This window comes from Salvelinus alpinus, chromosome 11, assembly GCF_045679555.1.
Source record: "Salvelinus alpinus chromosome 11, SLU_Salpinus.1, whole genome shotgun sequence".
Lineage (NCBI taxonomy): Eukaryota > Metazoa > Chordata > Actinopteri > Salmoniformes > Salmonidae > Salvelinus > Salvelinus alpinus.
In genome coordinates, this window is record NC_092096.1 from 28,280,377 (window position 1) to 28,302,117 (window position 21,741).

The 21,741-nt window shown below is 42.5% G+C and overlaps 1 protein-coding gene, 1 pseudogene and 1 gene segment (V, D, J or C); all 3 read right to left on the reverse strand.

Annotated features, from left to right (window-relative positions):
• Window positions 1–451: 451 nt before the first annotated feature.
• Window positions 452–8,478, reverse strand: LOC139533847 (protein adenylyltransferase SelO-1, mitochondrial-like; annotated as a pseudogene).
• Window positions 8,479–11,546: 3,068 nt separating this feature from the next.
• Window positions 11,547–12,896, reverse strand: LOC139533848 (tetraspanin-7-like). The gene has a single exon (XM_071332293.1). It carries the CDS (start codon window positions 12,752–12,754, stop codon window positions 11,666–11,668), a length of 1,089 nt encoding a protein of 362 aa, XP_071188394.1. The 5' UTR covers window positions 12,755–12,896; the 3' UTR covers window positions 11,547–11,665.
• Window positions 12,897–17,379: 4,483 nt separating this feature from the next.
• On the reverse strand, window positions 17,380–19,753 carry LOC139533850 (Ig kappa-b4 chain C region-like). The segment is given in 2 exon segments: window positions 17,380–17,950; window positions 19,529–19,753. Coding segments are annotated over 2 exon segments (333 nt in total).
• Window positions 19,754–21,741: the final 1,988 nt, after the last annotated feature.

A 21,741-nucleotide genomic window follows, 5' to 3' on the forward strand; every position in this document is an offset into this window, starting at 1 on the left:
ATGTGTGTTTATCTCTTAAATGTCTTTAGATATATCCTATTCAAAAGGAATTGTTTTCTAACTACTAGCGCCACCCTCTGGTCCAGGTAAGATCAACCATTGAATTGGAGAACTACAGGATTAAAATGAATAAAACCAGGACACACCTGTAGTACTGTGCCTGATTTATGTAACAAGACTATGGCCATAGCTCTAGGTCCACTCTACCACAGTACATGTGTTAGACTGTATCTTGTGGGTTGGTTGTAGCAATCAGGACAGTCAAATCAAGCCCTCTTATGATAACAATCCAAGTGAGGATAATAAAATGTGGCACATTGGCTGCGTACTGAGTACTGTTCTGTATGTACTATCAATATGAAACAAACGTACAGCATTATCTACATTCTGAAAAGACATGTGAAAAAGCCCATCGCAATCAAATCCAGAAGAATTTAAAGATACAGCTGAATATAAAGTAGTGATAGGTTTATTAAAATGTTTGCTGTTTTGACAGAGTAACATGGTACAGCAAGTTATCAATAAGCAATTCCAAACCTGCTGTACATAAAAATTTGCATACATATTTTTTAAATGCACATCGAAGTTCAGAACAAACTCATTTTAAAGCCTTTTTTCTCACTTTCAACACATCACATAATATACATGAACATAACATTGTGTGAAATCTTGCCTCTTGTATTAAGATGTATTATTAAGATATACATTATTTTATTTATGGATTCAAGAGATTGTGTCTAGATACAGTTTTTAACCACTGTTCTAAGATGAAGACCATTTGCGGGTGTTAGTAAGATGATCAATGATTATGTTCCTGAATGTATGAGTTTATTTGATTATATCTCTTTAATCATGCATACACTACATGATGTGTGTGAAACAATCTAAATACATGCAAATTTCAAGTGTGTGTGTGTGCATAGACACACAGTCAGGGTGCTCCTGGTCTCTCCAACACAGACAGGTCACTGACTGATTACCTGAGTCTTCATTCACCATCAGTTTATTCTACTGATTGACATCCAGGAGCACTCTGAAGTATACACTCTGAACTACCTCCCTTGACATTAACCCAACTGACTCAGAACAAAGAGCAGGGTCCCATCATTGAAAAGCGGAATGGCCCTAGAACAGTGCCCTGAGGAACACCATCTACATCTTTCTCCACTGTCAGTTGAGTTTTGGGGTCAGGGAGGCACTATGACGATCAGGTGACACAGATCTCTCGTGCCCACACAGGAGGCTTGCTGTCATATGGGACACAATTTTGGTTTCCATCTGTCCTCCCCTCGTCCTTCCTTCCCTCTTTGTCTTTCTCCATCCCTTTCTGGTACCTCTCTCCAAATGTTTTAGGCCCACCAGGTAGTTCTGACTCAGGATGGGCAGAGTAGGGGTTCTCTAGAACTTTTAGAACTCTGCGGACCTGAGAGATTGAACAAGAGTTGATTTAACATAATGAGCAATGGGTGAGCAACAGGGTTGGGTACTAACGGATTACATGTAACAGGGATGACATAATTAGACTACAAAAATGAATTAACTAATCAACCCAGATTACAATTTTTTTAAATAATAAATCGGATTACAGTTAGTCTTAAACAGCTGATTACATTTTGGATTACTTCAACTAATATCAAGATGTGAGCTGCATGTGTTTGACTCAAGCACACTGAAGTAGCAGGTTTTTACATTTTTTTTTTATCCCCTTTTCTCCCCAATTTTCGTGGTATCCAATCGCTAGTAATTACTATCTTGTCTCATCGCTACAACTCCCGTACGGGCTCGGGAGAGACGAAGGTCGAAAGCCATGCGTCCTCCGAAGCACAACCTAACCAAGCCGCACTGCTTCTTAACACAGCGCGCCTCCAACCCGGAAGCCAGCCGCACCAATGTGTCGGAGGAAACACTGTGTACCTGGCCCCCTTGGCTAGCGCGCACTGCGCCCGGCCCGCCACAGCGTGATGAGACAAGGATATCCCTACCGGCCAAACCCTCCCTAACCCAGACGACGCTAAGCCAATTGTGCGTCGCCCCACGGACCTCCCGGTCGCGGCCGGCTGCGACAGAGCCTGGGTGCGAACCCAGAGACTCTGGTGGCGCAGCTAGCACTGCGATGCAGTGCTCTAGAACACTGCGCCACCCGGGAGGCCCTAGGTTTTTACATTTTAAGCAGAAGCTCTTATCCAGAGTGATTTACAGGAGCATAATAGTGCCTTGCTCAAGGGCACAACAGATTTTTCACCCAGTTGGCTCGTGGATTATAACCAGCGACCTTTCGATTACTAGCACAACATTCTTAACTGCTAGGCTACCTGCCGTTACACAACCCGGAAGTCACCTTTCAGTGGGAATGGAAGCTTTTCCCAGCCATTCTAATCTATTTTAAATCTCAAAACGGCCAAGTTCTCTCCTTAATAATAATATTAATATTAACTATAATAAATAACTAAAATCAGACCCCCCCCCCACTTACTGCCCCCCCCACTTACTGAAAACTGAATCATCCAAAATGTATTCAAGATCTTTGGGTCAAAATAATTTTTGGGGTAAGTCAACATTGCTCCATTCTGTTCATTTCCCAAGTACTGGAATGACACATGACAAATCAGCTGCTTACTCAGCTAAACTTCCAGTTTCAGTAGAAATGAGTACACTAAAATCTACCCGTCTGCTTTTCAGATAGATCTACGTGTTTTGCAAACTTAGAATAGTCCACATTCAAAGTATTTGCACAATTGATCATCCAACTCATGAAATAATCTGATTACTCCTGGATCTGTTACATCTGTCTATTGACGTATTTATCATAGTAGACTGTTATGGGTCAGACATTTATGTGCGGGACAGACATTCATAGCTGGGTCAAACATTCAAATGAACATTTCCTCTTTTACTGGCCACGATCTGCTTGGTGGCTGGGTGGAGTAGGCCCATTGCACAACCAAAGAATGAGTGTTGAATGCTTTCCTTGGAACTTGACAGTGCAGCTGACCTTTTAGCAGTGATGCCATTTCATCAACAAGATGCATAAGGCAGCTGAGCCAGCACTTGCCTAAAGATATCTGCAGCATAAACTGAAGAGGCAGATTCTGGCTAACCAAAGAAGTAATCCAAAAGTAATCAGATTATTTTCATCCATATTGAGTGACCGTTTAGAAATTACAGCACTTTTTGTACATAGTCCATTTTTGGGGGCCAAAAGTATTGGAACAAATTCACTTAAATGTGTAGTATAAGTTTAGTATTTGTTCCCATATTCCTAGCATGGAATATTCCTAGCAATGTGTCACTGTCCCAATACTTTGAGCTCACTGTATACTGTAATATAACAACAGAAAGTGCAACAACAAAAATATTCACCATGTATTGATAGCTACAGTGTATTTAGAAGATACAACATGTCAATTCTATACCTCTGAGAAGTCTCCATTTTCAGCAGCCTGTATTGCATTCTGGGCAATGTAGTTGCGGAGCACCACGCGTGGGTTGGTGTTGTCCATCACACGGATCCTCTCTTCCTCTATGGTACACACCTCCCTCGCTCCATCACACTCCTTCACCAACCGCTTCCTGGGTCATCATACACACACGGGGGTGATGTAAACCATGATTACAGCGTTAAACAGAGGAGGCTGGTGAGGGGAGGACAGCTCATAATAATTAATAGAATGGAGCGAATGGAATAAAACACATAGAAACCAGGTGTTTGATGTGTTTGAGACCATTCCATCTATGCTGTTCCAGCCAATACTATGAGCCCGTCCTCCCAATTTAAAGTGCCACCAGCCACCACTGGTGTGAAACAATACCAAGAAAGTATGGATCAATTCATATGCTTTGGTATGCAGAAAGCATGCTATTTCTTTCATCAATAACCAAGTAAGTGGTTTTGATTGAGTAGGATCCTCGATCCGGCATCTCCTAACTAACCAACCTGTACTGACTGATCCAGCGTAGCCAATCCTCTCTCTGCTTTGCCCTCAGCTCGTCCTGATTGGTGCTCAGCAGCTCCTTCAGCCTGCCTATCTTCTCCAGCTGATGGGCCACCTCAGGTCGGTCTGCCACCAGGCCAAACATGGCTGGGTTGGTCTGGGCCATAGAGAGGACCATAGCCAGCTCACTGTGTGCATAGAGGGAGTCAAGAGAGAGGTAAAAACTGAGACTAAGGGGCTAGATTGAAAACAGTAGCTAGGAGAATGGGCAATATATATATATATATAGTTAGCTAATTACTTGGTGATAACTATATGAATACATACACTGAGGTGCTATATCTGACACTTACATTAGCATGTGTAGCTAATATTGCTAGCTACCTACTTAACCACAGATAATACAAATGTATAGCAACCTTAAACAAGTCATTCTGCACTAAAACAGCTTTAACTTACAGATTATCCTTGTATGATTTTTCTCCAAATCGCTGATTGCACATCAAGGGAACACAACGAAAGATGATATTAGGAACCACAACATCTTGCAAACATGTGATTAGGAACATTTCTGAGAACATTTGTTAGGTTAACCTACTGTATAGCCCAGTCATTTGTGGTTTGTGTGTGAATGAAAATGAGGGGATCACAGTGGATTGGTTGGTGGCAGAATTGTTGAAGTCAATTCCCTCCAAGTTAACCTCAATGCATGTTGTAGAGCATTACATGTATACATCTTGCATTTCCAATCCTGTGAACTGTGAATTAAAACAGAGTTTCTGATCACTAAAGATCATATTTAGGTTTCATGTGATGGAGGTCTAGCCTCCAGGTGGGCCACACCACTGTACCCCCCTCACCGGGGCTCCATGGTGGGCTTGTTGGCCACCTTAAGCTCCTCCAGGGAGACGCACTGCTCCAGGATGAGGTCCACCACCGGGCCGCCTGTGGCCCCCTTCCCCTCCCCCGCCACAGGGCAGGACACGCCACTCAGCAAGCGGAAGGTGTTGGTGAAGTCTGCTCCTGTGAGAGAGAGAGAGAGAGAGAGAGAGAGAGGGGGGACTTTAAATGTTTGGTTGCTGGTTCAAATAACGTGTTGTGCAGAGTTAGTCCCCTCTGTTCATACAGGTACATTATGCCTGTTTTCTGCACAGTTTGTTCCATCCCTCTCGCCATACCTGTGTTGTGCATGAGCTGCAGCAGCTCAGAGACAAGCTCCTGGTCCTCTGGTTCCTTCCGCCTCAGTAGGCCCAGCTTCTTCCTCATGTTGGCCAGGTAAAGGGTCTCATAGAGGGGCATGAACTCATCAAGGATGGTCCCTGCCTGGGATGCATGGAGCTCAGAGCCCAGGGCCTCAGCCAGACGAGCCAGGTTCCAACGGCACACGGACGGCTGGGCTTGGTATGAGTAGCGCCCCCTCCGGTCCGACGCGTTGCACACAAACTCTGGGTCGAATCTGGAAGATGGGAAGAGATATGGAGTGTTTACCAATAAGCCCTTATGATTAATCGATTATGTACCGTATATAACTGCACAAATTGCATTTTGTTAGCAAAAATGTATAATAACAAATTTTAACTCAGTGTTCTTTCTACCTCATAATACTGTATATTCAGCTTGCCTATAAGTTATTTTGTGAGTTATGCACAGCACGCGTGATACAAGTATCCATTTCCTGAATTAATATGTTTTGATGTCAATAGGATCTTGAAGTTCCTGTTGAAAGGGGAAGTGAGGCAGATGTACCTGTCTATGAAGCCAAAGGGGCCGTAATCCACAGTAAGTCCCAATATGCTCATGTTGTCTGTGTTGAGGACACCATGACAGAAGCCAACACATTGCCACTGGGCCACCAGACGAGCCGTCCGCACTGTCACCTGGGAACACAAGGGGGAGCCACAGAGCAGGTCTACAAATGAATGTAATTTTGTCACAGTGTGTACTTAAGGTGAAATGTATTCACCCTGTATAGTTAATGTACAGTGCTAGAGAATCATTTTAGAATATTAGCAATGTCCATCTGGTACCGTTGTTCATATTGATAATAAGTAACAATCTCATATTTATCATAAGAGTACAAATACAAAAGGGTAGTACAGTTGTCGTATAGTGCTACAGGCACCTCACGTTGAAACTGAAGTTTCAGTGTAGGCCATACCTCTTTGAAAAATGCTGTGTTCCTCTCTTTGCGGTTGCCGTGGCTTCGTTGGATGTCAGGGTAAAAGGTGTCGATGACGTAGTCCACTAGCTGAGCCCGAATGTCGTGGCGCCCTGGACTGGGACCCTGTCGGCCTGAAAACTCATCCCGAGACTGAAAGATCTCAAAGGACCCGAACCTGCACAAGCAAGTCAGCATTCAGTACCAAAAGCAGAGTTCATGGCTAGTCAGCTAGTCAGCCAGCCAGTCAGTCAGCTAGTCATTCAGTAAGCCAGTCATCCAGTCAGCCAGCCAGTCAATCAGCCGGTCAGCTACATCCCGATGCTGTTAAATTAATAATTTTCCTTGTTTTCTTTCACCTATGACCCTGGTACCCCACATACAGTAAGAAAGATATCACAGTAATATAATATGGCCAAATCATCATATTCAATGACTTCCTCTCTCTACCACTGAGAACTTGACAAGGGAGAGAAATATTGTATAAATCCATCCATTCACCTTCCTACTGTGGTCATCATGAAGGAAAGGAGACAAGGAAAGGAGGCCATTGATACATATTGTAATTGAAAGGAAGAGGGGAACCACCAATAACCGTTCACCTGATGAAGGAGGGGGCGATGCGCAGGACCACTGAACACCTCTCCGGACGGCGCCGGCCATTGTTGAGGGGGTCTCTGTTGACATAGAGGTCCGATGTCACCAGAGAGGCGGCACGCGTGGTGGGGATGCCCAGAGCGGCCATGGCCTCGCTGCACAGGAACTCCCGGATGCTGGAACGAAGGACCTTCCGTCCGTCAGACTCTCTGGTGGGACGAGAGAGGAGGAGAACAACCATTATATGGATTAGGAATAATAATAAGGATAAGATTATAAATGGTCCTCTTGCCAGGTACAGTACTGCCCAACTTCTGTTTGAAATTAGTTATTTTTACAGTGTAGTTAGGCCTATTTTTACAGAGTAGTTAGGCCTACATGTAACGATGTAAAGAAATTGTGATTCTACGTGGCTACATGCACATGATAGCTGTGAAACGAAGGTAAAGTGTGACCAAAAGGTGTGTTGGTCCCAGAATCAATTATGAGTGATAGCTATCTGAAATTCATAAGAGTTTTATTCTTTGAGCACAAGTCTTGTGTGCATTCAAATTGGTACAAATCAAATAGAAGTAGACCTACTCAAGCAGTAGTACCAATCACTAGGTGGGCCTGACACAATTCAGATGCCTGTGCATTGTTTAGCAATGCAGAAGGTGTTGAAGTGTGCCAATAAGTTGATCTCTTAAGCAGCTCTGTAGCTGTTGTGCAATTGTATCACATGGCTCTAATCTAGACATGGGAGACTTGGCTGGGATGCCAGATCCATTGAGTCAGCAAATGCCTATTGTGTGTCTTTGCACGGACGAACATTCTGGAACATACCCCTACATTCCAAAGGGCATGTTTACAGACAAATTATGTCCTAGTTAGCCTATTCCTAAATAATAATAAGAGCATATATATATATATATATATATATATATATATATATATATATATATAGGTCTAGTGAATTACTAACAAAGAGTGCAAAGGGAAGAGTGCATACAACGAACATTAACCTCCTAAAATTAAGCATAGAGCCTAGGCTGTAAATCATAATACTGTTAAAGTTTGTGAAGTTGCCATTTTAGGCCTATCGTAGGCTAATTGTCGGTTGTGATAGGTTTATACAAAAACGCGAGCCTTCCTTTAAAACCTATTAGGCCTAGGCAGCTAGACTATTCAAAACGCAGGGCAAAAATAAAAGCTGTTACCTGGAGTAAGGTGTGACACCTGCACCCTTCACCTGTATTTCCCATCGCCCACATGGGTTGTCACGCTGCATGGAACCGATTTGGTCCGCAGGTGCTTCCACTTCGCCAAGGTAACACACCGCCCCATCACCCAGCTGTCCAGCAAATAGTCCAAACTGATGACCGCAGTAACAATGCGCAGCCGGCTCCGAGCCCGGTAAAACTTTAGAACCGCTCAAATATTCTGGACCAAGCAAGTCGTGAAATATTTCCTCCTCATCTAGCCCAAGCAGAGCGAGTGCTGGTCCGGATACTGCCACGAAAGTGGGGTTGACAAGAGGTTGTGGCTGGACGCGGGAGAAGCATGCTCCGCTCACCGTTCGAGACCCTGGTTCTTCGGAGGAGTCAAGTGGAAGTTTTTTCAGCGCGACATTGTTGAAAGGTAGGCGCTCGAGAGATGAGGATGCACAGCCCTCCGAGTCCATGCCGACAGTGACCACTATAGTGGTCAACAGAGGTCGGGTCGGCCAGTTAGTCGTGCCCGGCACAAAACAAGTGCTCTATAATCCACTCATAGATTTAGCCTATGGCAACTCTCACACTGACTGGATCATGGTGCAAAACAGTGAGTGGAGTTTATTAGTGCACTATTCAAAACCAGCCTACATAGAAAGTCTTTAAAGTCTCAATTTGACACACTTGAATGTTGTCATTATGGTCATGTGACATCCCTCTAGTCTATTTTGCCTTGGTTGAACCAAATTGGGAATGTTAATTGCCCGATGGAGTGGGCTACAATACTCAAAGAAAGTATTATTGTACAGTGAGCTTTCAAAGTGTGTGTGTGTAAGTAAGGTATGCCTGGCTATGTGTGTGTGTGTGTGTGTGTGTCACGTTGTGTATGTGTGTGTGGTTAATTGCCAATAATATAGACCAGGGCACATTATTGCTTCCTTGTGCAGGAGATCTTATCACCCCTGTCTTGGGTTGAAATGAGATGTCATACAGGTACCCATAATTCAACACTGTGACTGTGTCTGGCCAGAGAGGTCCAGGCAGAATCGACCATAACCGATGCAGAAGATTTAATACTTGGGTTCAGTTCCAGCACTGGTCCTGGTCATAAAATAAACCCAGCTAGCATCCAAGGCTTTTAAAATGCAGATGGAAGTGCTGTGCCTGCCAATCTGTGAAGCTGGAGATAAAATTGGCAGTTTATATCTTTAAAGAGGATGCACTGGGGAAGGACTCCCTGGATTAGTTTTTGGGCAAAATGGTGGGATATGACTATGGAATTTTAATCATAAAGGCTTAGTTGGATTTTTTTTTTTACAGTATAGGCATTTGAGACAATTGGCCACTTTCATGCATATACCCATAGTTTAAATGTATACAACAGCAAGTCATATACTGTATACCGTCACAAAATACATAAAGGATATACACGACAGATGGTTTATAAAGAGTTGCAGAAACATCAACACACACTATTGTTTTCAAAGATTCACTCAGAAGATCGTTTTGTCTTTGGAGTGTAGTTCATTACGGTAAGGAACTCACCCTCGTCCTTTCCTTTGAGTATTTTTGTGAAATGTGCTTTCCAGTGAATATATTTTTATATACACAAGTTGTGTGTATCAGATTATGGCCACGTCAACATGAGTAGTACAGGGGTGTCATGTGTTTGTGCCTCGCATGTCAAGGACAACCAACAGACTGAAGTACACCCATTCTCTGTCACGAGGTATGACACAAGTCTTTTGTTCATCAGTCATGAGGTAATGTCTGTGTGTCAGGTTCACCGTCACTGATAAGCATTAGAATAGATGTTACACATTATAAACTGGGTGGTTTGAGCCTTGAATGCTGATTGGCTGACACGGGTGTCATAAAACATGTATTTTTACTGCTCTAATTACATTGGTAACCAGTTTGTAATAGCAATAAGGCACCTCGGGGGGTTGTGGTATATGGCCAATATAACACGGCTAAGGTCTGTGTCCAGGCACTCCGCGTAGCGTCATGCATAAGAACAGCCCTTAGCCGTGATATATTGTCCATATACCACAACCCCCCTCGGCCTTACTGCTTTGTTATAATACGTGGAACACAACACACACACAACACAATTACAAGAGAAGGAGAACCAAATGCACAGTGAGTATTGGAGGGTAGAGGATAAATGGTGATTGTGAGATCACATTAGCGAATGTATTGATCCATTGGGCTGTACACTAGACATAAATTAGGAGGCGGGTGTTGAAACAACCTATAATGGGAATAGATGTCTATTAAAAATGATTAGGGGAACAAGACATTTTGAAAACAGTTCCCCCGCCTACACAATCCCTATTTAATTCCTGTCTATATAGATGGTTACTTTTTGTATGATAGACTTCCATAGGTCTGAGTTACTTGACCATGAAATTATCCTCACGTTGATTTATTTCAATGCCATTGATTATAATTATCAATCATATTCAACATAAAATCAATGTCAATTGCCATTCTTATTGCAGTTTGATGAACAACAATGCACCTTGTGAGGAATTGCGATAGTTGTACAAAAGGAATCACTGAGGTAATGATGATTTTTCAGGCTGTCCAGTACTGCTTCATGCTTATGTGACAGCCCAACCAATGCACTATATCCGTGTCATGCCAATGCTTTGGGACCATTACAGAATTGGTGTGTAGTTGAATTGGTGTATGCGCTAAATATAACAAAGTATTATTGTCACAGGAACTTGCAAACCGAGACCAGAAAAGGATGATACATTCCCATCGTAATACTCCACACGGAGGTACAGACATGTGTCTGGTCTTTTCAAAAGCTTAACCTGACTATTTATCACAGAATGTTGGGATTGTATCATCATAAGATGAGTATGTATCACAAAATATAACTGCACAAACACTTAAAGTAATACAAATGTATACAAGGAACTAGACCTAGGGTGTGTCTGCTGTAGCAATTTGGACATTAGACATATTCCATAATGGTCAACCGACTGTCAAATATTGATATACAAGACAAATATCACAAAACGGAAAATGGTATAGTCAATACACTCTTAGAAAAAAAAGGTGCTACCTAGAACCTAAAAGGTTTCTTCGGCTGTCCCCATAGGAGAACACTTAGAAGAACCCGTTCTGGTTCCATGTAGAACCCTGTTCCACAGAGGGTTCTACATTGAACCCAGAAGGGTTCTACCCGGAACCAAAAAGGATTTTCCTATGGGGACAGCCGAAGAACCCTTTTGGAACCTTTTTTTCTAAGAGTGTATGGTCTGATCATAACAATCATACTGTTCAAGTATAACAGTAAATATTACATTTCTCTGTGCCGGATTATTTACAAGAAACAACCAAATGAGTTATTATAACTGCCAAAATAGCACATAATAAAATAACACTTTGTTTAACTGCAAATCTTGTTAAACAGTCATTTCACACATGTATATTACAGTATATGTACAGTGTTCACATTTGTTAAAGGGGCATGTTCATGAACAGCAGGCAGAATATTTACAGTCAGTCAATGGTCGGTCTTATACAGTAAATACCTCAGGATTGTTGGTCGGAGAAAGAGATGTTGAGTGGATATGAAAAGGAGCAGGTATGTCACAGCTAACCTCGTTCTTGGATTAAAGTAGTGACAGAGTAAAAATATATGTCCTCCATTTTCCTCTTCTACACAAAATCCCAAATGTGAAGTTAGAGGCCTTGTACAGGTCAAATGGTATAACTCTGCAATTGGTTGATCCCTAGTCAAGGTCCAGTATTGCCCACTCTCTTTATTAGTGTGCGACTGGTCGGTGTAGTCTTGGTTGCAGGCGGTTAGCTAGTAGACAGGCCAGGGCGATGCCACCTATCTGGGTGAAGGCTAGCCCCAGCACGGTGGCAGCAATGTGGAAGACGTTATCATTGACGAAACTGAACACCTTTCGGAAACATCCGTGGGGATGGATCCCAGCAACCGCCACCCCTTCACTGCCCACTGCTGGCAAGGGTCGGTTTCTGCAGCCCTTGCGTTGCATGCAGCAGCTGTCGGGTAGCGACACAGAGGAGCCGTTGCCCATGGGCGAGAAGGCTGCGTCCTGATTGGCCCAGTCGGAGGTCAGCCAATCACGCCAGCCCTCGGCCCCACAGCACTCTAGTGCCCTCTGCAGGCTATCCAGAGCGTTGGAGCGGCCCTCATCTTCGCCATAGCCCGCCACTGCCTGCTGCAGTCCGCTACGGAACCCTCCGGCGATGTCCTCGCGGTAAAACAGGCCCGAGAGGCCGGCGGCTAGCCCTGCCACCAGTGCCGCCAACTGTATGAAGCCGTATGCCCGCAGAACAAAGGGTAGGTTGGCGGCCACTCCCAGACAGCCCAGGAAGCCCCAGGCTGTGACGATGGCCCCCGTGGCCAGAAGGATGAGCGGGGCGTTGGGGTAGCGGTTGGCCGACAGCAGCATGTAGTCGGCCAGCGAAACCTGGGCCCACACGCCCAAGGTGAAGATGGCCAGACCGGCTGCCCAAAAGAGGCAGCTGAAGGCCAGCAGGGCCAGGCGCAGCAGGGGCATGACGCCCACTGGCCGGCAGCAGGGCAGGGGTCCACCCACGCGGGGAGCAGGGGGTGCCATGGAGGCCTCGGAGCACAGGGACAATGAGAGGCGCTGTTGCTGCAGCTGTTCCTGGTGCTCCTGGTGTTGCTGCTCCTGGAAGGACGAGAGCATGTACCCGGGGAGTGCCGAGTGCCGCCGAAGCCCAGTAGAAGGGTTGAGGAGGCTCAGCCCTCTGGGAGAGGAGAGCCTCCGCGCCGCTAGCTGCTCACGTTCCCAGTTCACCGCTCGCCTGGGGCTCAGCCGAGCGGGCAAGGAGTCGTAGGGCAGTGCACAGCTCATGATGCCGGTTCAGGCTTTATCTACGTCCCTTTCTTGCTCACTCTCTCTTTCTCTCTCTTTTTCTTTCTCTCCTCCCGTTCTCCCTTGTTTCTCCCTATGAGGCAACCCCTCCCCCGGTTCTTTACGACTGGCTGTTAACCGACCTTCCCCACACACCCTCCTCCGTTGCCACACTTCACAGTAAATCTTGTTGACGGAGGCGTCGTGTCGTGGTGTTATCTGCATCCGCAGCCTGGCTCTTTCTGTCTCATTTATCTGTTTATTCCGGGCATTGCTTCCACCTGCGTGGTCACCAGAGTTCCATGTCACTATGGTGAGTGCCGCATCCTCTCGCTCGATGGTCAGGGGCAGAGGTGTTTATGATGGCTTGGACTCAGAAACCACCCAGGCACCCCCTCTCTCGGTGCGGAGGAGTCACTTGTCAGGATTTTAGTACCCACTCTGGTCGATTTGTAGCATCAACAAGCCGGCAAGAAAGTCCCCTATTCTGGTATGTCCTGTATTTTGTGAATATCATCCCAACAAGGACACATGCACTCACATGTATTATATTTTGCTGAGATAAGGCAAGTGGTCGACAAGCATTTTATGAACCGATATCAGTCGAGGACCTGTATGGACTACTGTACTTTATGGCACTTGGAATGGGATTGGATGGCAATAGAAACTAACGCTACTGTAAATGTACTAGATGAGTGCTCTGAATCTGATAAACTGTACTAGATAACGAAACACAACTGTAAATGTACTAGATGAGTGCTCTGAATCTGATAAACTGTACTAGATAACGAAATACAACTGGTTACACGTCCTTACATAGGCTATATAATTGTTTTGTTGACTATCAATCCCATAATATCCTGCAAAATCCATGCAAATTAGAGGTCCCGTGTGGCTCAGTTGGTAGAGAATGATATGGCGTCGAAGGAGAGGCATGTCCCCTAGCTTTCCCATAGACATTAGTGATCATTACCAAAGTTAGCTTTTGAATGTAAATTGAGCCGATTGCTGTAATTCTTCCAAACAAACGTACAAAGGGAGAAACTGTCGTCCATGAAGTGGAGGCTGCTTAAGGGATTAAGGGAGGACGTCTCATAATAATGGCTGGAATGGTATCATGTTTTTGATACCATTCCATTAACTCTATTTCACCCATCATTATGAGCCGTTCTCCCCTCAGCAGCCTCCACTGTCATCATGAGACCAAAATAAACTTGACAACGTATTTGGTTAGCTAGCATGCTATAGCTTCAGTTAGTTTGTCATGCTAGCTTCTATTTTTGGTAATATCTGAGTAATTTACAAAGAGATTACAACAACAGTCCCTTTTGGATCCCCTCTACCCTTGCGATACTCGTCAGCCATTTTGTGAACAATGTTTTAATTGGAATTAGACCGGAGTTGATTTTGATACTCAATGGGAAACCAAATACAGCTAAAGAGTTTGTTGGGGGTAATGGGCTTAATGGCCTGACCGCCATTAACAACATGGAACCATTAAACAAGGTGAAGGTCTCAGTTTGATGTCATAGCCCCACAACTATATCATGGTATATCCTCCATCTTGAGCTTCCTGGACACATTCATATATTTCCCCCTCTGATAGTTTGCTGCAAATGGCACTGACACCAAAGTTTTATACATATTTTCCAGAAATAGGATTGGTTTATTGTGTTTAGTCGTGGAAGAGGTGAAACAGGCTACGGTATCTGCACCAAATAGATTCTGAATGCTAAATATAGTCTCCCAATTCATGGACCGAAGATATCTCCTTCTCTCAGGTGCTGTTAAATGGTAACCCGTTGTCCCCGGCTGGACTGAGTGCATCCCTCTCAAACATTGGTCATTCCCATCCTCCATCTGCGACACACACACATACAACAATCAGGGTTCATTAAAGCCCCTTCCGCTAATTAAACACATTTGCGCAATGAAGGCGTCGTTTGAAAAGGACAACCGTCCATCAGGGGGGAGGGGCAGGGGAGAGGGGCATACCTTGGAGGGCCATTTAACTAGTGTGTTCCACCAGTGAGGTGGGGGCGAGGAAGGCTCTGTGCGAACCAAGCCTGGAATATTGTCCATATGTATGGTAACATCCATGCCATGAGATTCCTCCTATTCCATCGTCTTGACACCTCACACCATGTGTCAGTTAGTGTTTGTCACGTTTAACTTGTGTCTGAATAGACAGCCCGGGCTTATGATAAATATGGTTGAAAAAAGGGACAAAAAAATAGGACAAAGGCCACAGAAAACCACAGTAGAGGGCAGCATTTGCAAAGGAATCAGAATTCCAGTAGAAGTATTCACCTCTTGTTAACCTAGGGAAAAGAGTTTAGTTCGATAAACTTTGATTCCTGGCTATTTTTAGCAGTGCTGAGTATCGTTTCTATAATAGCCACCACAATGTGACTGAAATTGGTTAACAGTTTAATCATCCATTCATTTAATTGAGTCATCTCCACCCCTTCTCTCCACATCTGGCCCAGTTCAGGGTATTTCAGGCAGTGAAACTGGTCAACTGGTAGACTGGTAGCTGTGGGAGTGAAACTGAGATTTACATAGACAGGGCTGGGTGGTTCTGCTTGTCCCAGAATAGAGCAGCACTGTCACCAGATGTTCACTCTATTCCCAGAGGGTTGGAGGTAGAGAAGACTCTATCTTGAGATGTTATACATTTGTCCACATAACATTAAAAGTATTGCAATTAAGCAAAATACAGGAATGATCACATTGGTGAGAGTCCGACATATCGATCAAATGTTCAATAGCATTAGACTAAGTCTATAAATCAAACATGTTAACTGTTCCAGGAAAGATGAATTAGATGTACCATCTACTACATGCGGCTAGACCTCTCCTGTTAACATTGTAGTACCTAGACCTCTCCTGTTAATCTGGTAACATTGTAGTATCTAGACCTCTCCTGTTAATTTGGGCTGAGATCCCGCTAACGGGATCGATATGACAACAGCCAGTGAAAGTGCAGGGCGCCAAATTCAAACAACAGAAAATCCCTTGAACATACAAGTATTTTACACCATTTTAAAGATACACTTCTTGTTAATCCCACCACAGTGTCCGATTTAAAATAGGCTTTACGGCGAAAGCTCCACAAACGATTATGTTTGCACCTAGTGACAGAAAAACCCAGCCATTTTTCCAGCCAAAAAGAGGAGTCACAAAAAGCAGAAATAGAGATAAATTAATCACTAACCTTTGATGATCTTCATCAGATGACACTCATAGGACTTCATGTTACACAATACATGTATATTTTGTTTGATAAAGTTCATATTTATATAAAAAAATCTTAGTATACATTAGCGTGTTATGTTCAGTAGTTCCAAAAACATCCGGTGATTTTGCAGAGAGCCACATCAATTTACAGAAATAGTCATCATAAATGTTGAAGAAAATACAAGTGTTATGCATGGAACTTTCGATAAACTTCTCCTAATGCAACCGCTGTTAGATTTCAAAAAAGCTTTACCGAAAAAGCACACCATGCAATAATCTGAGTACAGTGCTCAGAGACCAAAACAAGCCAACCAGATATCCGCCACGTGTAGTCAACAGAAGTCAGAAATAGCATTATAAATATTCACTTACCTTTGATGATCTTCATCAGAATGCACTCCCAGGAATCCCAGTTCCACAATAAATGTTTGATTTGTTCGATAAAGTTCATAATTTATGTCCAAATACCTCCTTTTTGTTAGCCTGTTTAGCACAGTAATCGAAATTCATGACGCGCGAGCAGACAAAGTCAAAAAGTTCCGTTACAGTCCGTAGAAACATGTCAAGCGAAGTATAGAATCAATCTTTAGGATGTTTTTAACATAAATCTTCAATAATGTTCCACCGGAGAATTCCTTTGTCTTTAGAAATGCAATGGAAAGCAAGGTAACATTCACGTGAACGCGCGTTGTCAGCTAATGGCACTCTGACAGACCTCTGACTCAATCCCCTCTCATTCCCCCCCTCCTTCACAGTAGAAGCATCAAACAAGATTCTAAAGGCTCTTGACATCTAGTGGAAGCCTTAGGAAGTGCAATATGACCCCATAGACACTGTGTATTCGATAGGAAAAGAGTTGAAAAACTACAAACCTCAGATTTCCCCACTTCCTGGTTGGATTTTTTCTCAGGTATTTGTATGCCGTATGAGTTCTGTTATACTCACAGACATCATTCAAACAGTTTTAGAAACTTCAGAGTGTTTTCTATCCAAATATACTAATAATATGCATATCTTAGCTTCTGGGACTGAGTAGCAGGCAGTTTACTCTGGGAACCTCTGGGCACCTTATTTATCCAAGCTACTCAATACTGCCCCCAGCCATAAGAAGTTAATTTGTTAACATTGTAGTATCTAGACCTCTCCTGTTAATCTCTTAACATTGTAGTATCTAGACCTCTCCTGTGAAAATAGTAGTATATTGTGTTAGTATGAACTACTGGTTGATGACAATTTGGTTAGAACATAAATAACTAATCAATGAGGTTTAGATCTGAAAGTTTCATAGAAGCTGTGAATCCGGCTTTATGAATATATTGCTATATCATTCAACAATATTTAAGATTAATGTCTATTTGGGGTTATTGAAAGAGACAATTAAAATATTTGTTCCAAAGGGAAATCTTTATTTTCATCAAAGCAAACATTCCTACAGTATCTAATAGTAATAAAACAGAACTCATCAAATCTAACACTGATTCAATCTCAGTCTACAGAGAGGATTGACACATGAACTCAAGCAAAGTCCTCTGTTAGTCTACATGTCAGTGATCAATAAGACAGAGAACATCTGATCTCAGAACAGAGTCAAAGCAGAGGAACCAGCAGCCTCTCTCCACAGGGGTGTGACTGAGGGGTCCTACCCAGAACAGTCAGCCTTCCTCAGGGTCTTGGTGACTGGAGTCTGGGATTTCTGCTGGGCTTCACAGGTCACCTCTCCTGCCTTGGTCCACTCCTGGCCAGTGAGAGTCAGGGTGCTGCTCCAGCTGTATAGACCGTCCTTCTCCAGTACCCCGGGACTGGCCTCCTGCTTCTTGCTGGTCCCGTCCACTTTCCAGCTCATGGTCCAGTCTGAGGGGAAGCCCTTGTTGGCCAGACACGTCAGTGTGGCTGTTGTTGTACTGGACAGCTCCTCACTAGAGGGGGGCAGGACGGTGAGGGTGGGGGCACTGTTACCTGGAACAAACAGAACACATCAACTGCATCAACTATGTCTAAAATATTTCTAAAAGCAATAGACATACAAATACATTGATTTGGAAATGCCTTCTAAATATAATGTAGTTAGATTGGTAAAAGATTTGAAGAAAACACAAAACATAATATGATAGATGTACAATGCAGATTTATGAACAATATAAGTCAAGTGTAAATGGTTAGCTTTAGCGTTACTAGTATGTCAGATATCTTAGGATTGTTTCTGATCAGAATACTCAGAACATCTACAGTATATTAAGATAATCCAACAGGTTGTATACAAACATAAGATTCACAAAACAACAATTACTGCAATAACCAACACTTTAAGAGTTATAAAGTCTGCTCTCATACAAATCAGACATACAAATAAACCTACTATTTAACATTTTGATTGAATAAAATATTATTTGAAAGAAGGCTCAGTGAAAAGCAATAGAAAAATGCAATGTTTTTAAAATAAAATGTATAAAATCATAATATATTTAAGAAAGTATTTAAATATATTTATATATTAAATATAATATATTTAAAATAAATGTAGTCAGAAAAAAATATGAAGAGAGCTTGTTACTTACTTCCAACATCTAGTCTGGTGCCGCTACCAAAAGTGTACCACAGTGATACAATCCCTAGTACTGCTCGTACAAAAACCTCCTGACCATTGGACAAGCTGAATTTCTTTAGACTGTGGTTCAAATATCTAACTCTAGTACAGTATGAATACTTGCCAAATATTGTTTTATCTTCATGTGAAGGAAAGTGTTTATTTATTTGTTTTAAACCTACCGTTAATTGTACATTTTCTACTAGGTGCAGTATGTTTATTCATACAACTAGTCTAAAATGTAGGTCAATCACTCTCATAGTTTAAAAATGCAGGTCAAATTTGATTAGATGTAATAACATTCATATTCTAATTGGCCATAGTCTGAAGGCTGTGTGTATTTTTAAAAAGTTTTTTTTTCTTCTCAATATTGAGGCTAAATGTATAGAGAAATTGAAACATGACATCAAAACATGAATAAAACAATGAATTTGGTGTTTACTTACTTCCAACATCAAGTCTGGTGCCGCTACCAAAAGTCAACCACAGTGATACAATCCCTATTACTGCTTGTACAAAAACCTCTCTGTGTTGTGTTGCTGCAGCTGTTACAGTGAAGATACAGAATCATAATCAACACAAATAAACTTTAACATCTTCCAGGTAGAACAAACACTTCATAATAACATTTCTAGATAATAAAAATATGAATTGTATCTTAAATCCAGATATTAGTCATTTTTCCTTCCTCTGTGTATCAGGTGTTCTCCTTGTCTGGAGGTACAGTCCAGCATTAGATCAGTGTTGCTAGTATTCCTCCATATTGTCCATATGAAAGACAACAGCAGCAGCAGTAGTGATAGTGATCCATGTTGTATATTCCTTTATTAAACATGTTGATCTCACATTTAACAGTGGTGGTAAAGTCACAGAGGACAGACAACACTACCAGAGGAATCCTACCAGCTTTAGTTTAGAGAAGTGTTCACTAACTGATTAGAGGAACTTACATGAGAGACCAAGCATGAGTGAACAGACAGTTCATTATATCTGATGTTGCAGGGTCTACAGACAATCACAATCACGGATTCCAAAAAGAAAACCAGCCCTGTTGCGAACATCGACGCCTTGCTCCCAGACAAATTAAACAATCTCTTTGCTCGCTTTGAGGACAATACAGTGCCACTGACACGGCCCGCTACCAAAACCTGGGCTCTCCTTCTCCGTGGCCAATGTGAGTAAAACATTTACACGTGTTAACCCTCGCAAGGCTGCCGGCCCAGACTGCATCCCTAGCCGCGTCCTCAGAGCATGCGCAGACCAACTGGCTGGTGTGTTTACAGACATATTCAATCAATCCCTATCCCAGTCTGTGGTCCCCACATGCTTGAAGATGGCCACCATTATTCCTGTTTCTAAGAAAGCTAAGGTAACTAAACTAAATTACTATCACCCCGTAGCACTCACATCTGACATCATGTAGAGCTTTGAGAGACTAGTCAAGGATCATATCACCTCCACCCTACCTGACACCCTAGACCCACTCCAATTTGCTTACCGCCCCAATAGGTCCACAGACGATGCCATCACACCGTCTGGACAAGAGGAATACCTATGTAAGAATGCTGAACCCACAAACAAACAGTGAGAACAGACGTATGACGTAAAGGTAACGTAAGGGTAATGGCGGACTGAAGGGATTTATGTAGAGCACCTCAAGATAAAACATAATATTCGAAATATCTGCTAAATTAGACTAAAATATTAGCACTACTTAATCTGGTGAGTGATAACCTTCAATCTGGACAATAACACAAAACAAATCCTAAAACTAGAGACATTTATCGACAAATATTACGAAAACAGGCAACAACCAAACATGACGGAGAGTAAGACAGGGGAACCGATTACAAAACGAAAACGTGACTCTTCTACAGACACTGATGATTTAATATTCTCACCACCGGGAATGGTAAAGGTCGAAACCGATCTGTTAAAATCAATAAATGACAAACTGGGTATACTTGAATTAGTTAGTAAGGATATAAAAGAGTTGAAGGCAAGCCTAGAGATGAGTGATGAAAAAGCTGCGACATTGGAGAAGCAAACACACGCGCTAAAAGGGACAGTCAATAAGATTGAAACCGAAATGAATGGAATTAAAAAGGAGAACACCGTTCTGAAGGAAACCTTACTAGACATACAAACTAGATCCATGAGAGAGAATTTGGTACTTACAGGTATCCAAGAAAAAGAAGGAGAAGTTCCTGAATCTATAGTTAGAGAGTTCCTCCTTACAGCGCTTCAGATTCCACGCGAAGTTATCGACAAAATCCAACTTGAACGCGTTCACCGCTTCGGACAGAGAGGGCAGAGGTACGAACGCCCAATCGTTGCCAAATTTGCTTCATTTAAAGATAAAATAATGGTTAAAAGCCTGGGTAAAAGACTTGCTGGGACCAAAATTGGCATGAATGATCAGTTTCCGAAGGAAATTGCAGAACGGCGCAAAGTTCTGTATCCAATTTTCAAAGAAAATAGATTAAAAGCGAAACGAGTAGCTCTCGTCGTTGATAAACTATATATTGATAACCAGTTGTTCAGAGACACAAAGACTACTCCATGGTTATTTTAAAAATTACAAAGTTCTCATAGACGAGGGAAATAAACACAATTCAAGCCCGGTTACTGATTGTAACAATACAATAAAAAATATAGCTTTTCTATAAATCTTCACATATAACTAATTGAACACACAAGCACTAATTCAACATAGTGAAGATAAAAACTAAGTAAACAGAAGGCACAGTATGTGTGGATGGTATGGTTTGTGTTTATTTTTTATTTTATTTGTTATGTTTGGAAAGTTGAGTGAGTGAGTAATGAAATGGTTGCATATCCCAGAGCCAATGTATTGCTGTGAGCCGGGTATGAGAGGGCTTTCAATGTTGTTCAGATGATGGATATACTTTTATAATGAATTATACGTCTTATTTATTTATTGTCCTATCATGGAGAACTACATTTTTTATTTATTTTTTTATAAATTATATCTAATTATTTATTATCCTATTTTAATGGTACGGTCCATGGCACTATACCCTAGACACCCACCTGAATGACCCAGATACTAAGGAGAAGTCCCTAACTGTTTTATGTGCCCGCTGTAAGCGGTCTGTATGCAGCTAAAATGAGGTCAGAGACCAAGAGCAGCACTGCCCCC

Bases quoted from the DNA above. Each gene is read 5' to 3' on its own strand.
- LOC139533848 (XM_071332293.1), bottom strand. From the start codon at position 12,754: ATGAGCTGTGCACTGCCCTACGACTCCTTGCCCGCTCGGCTGAGCCCC.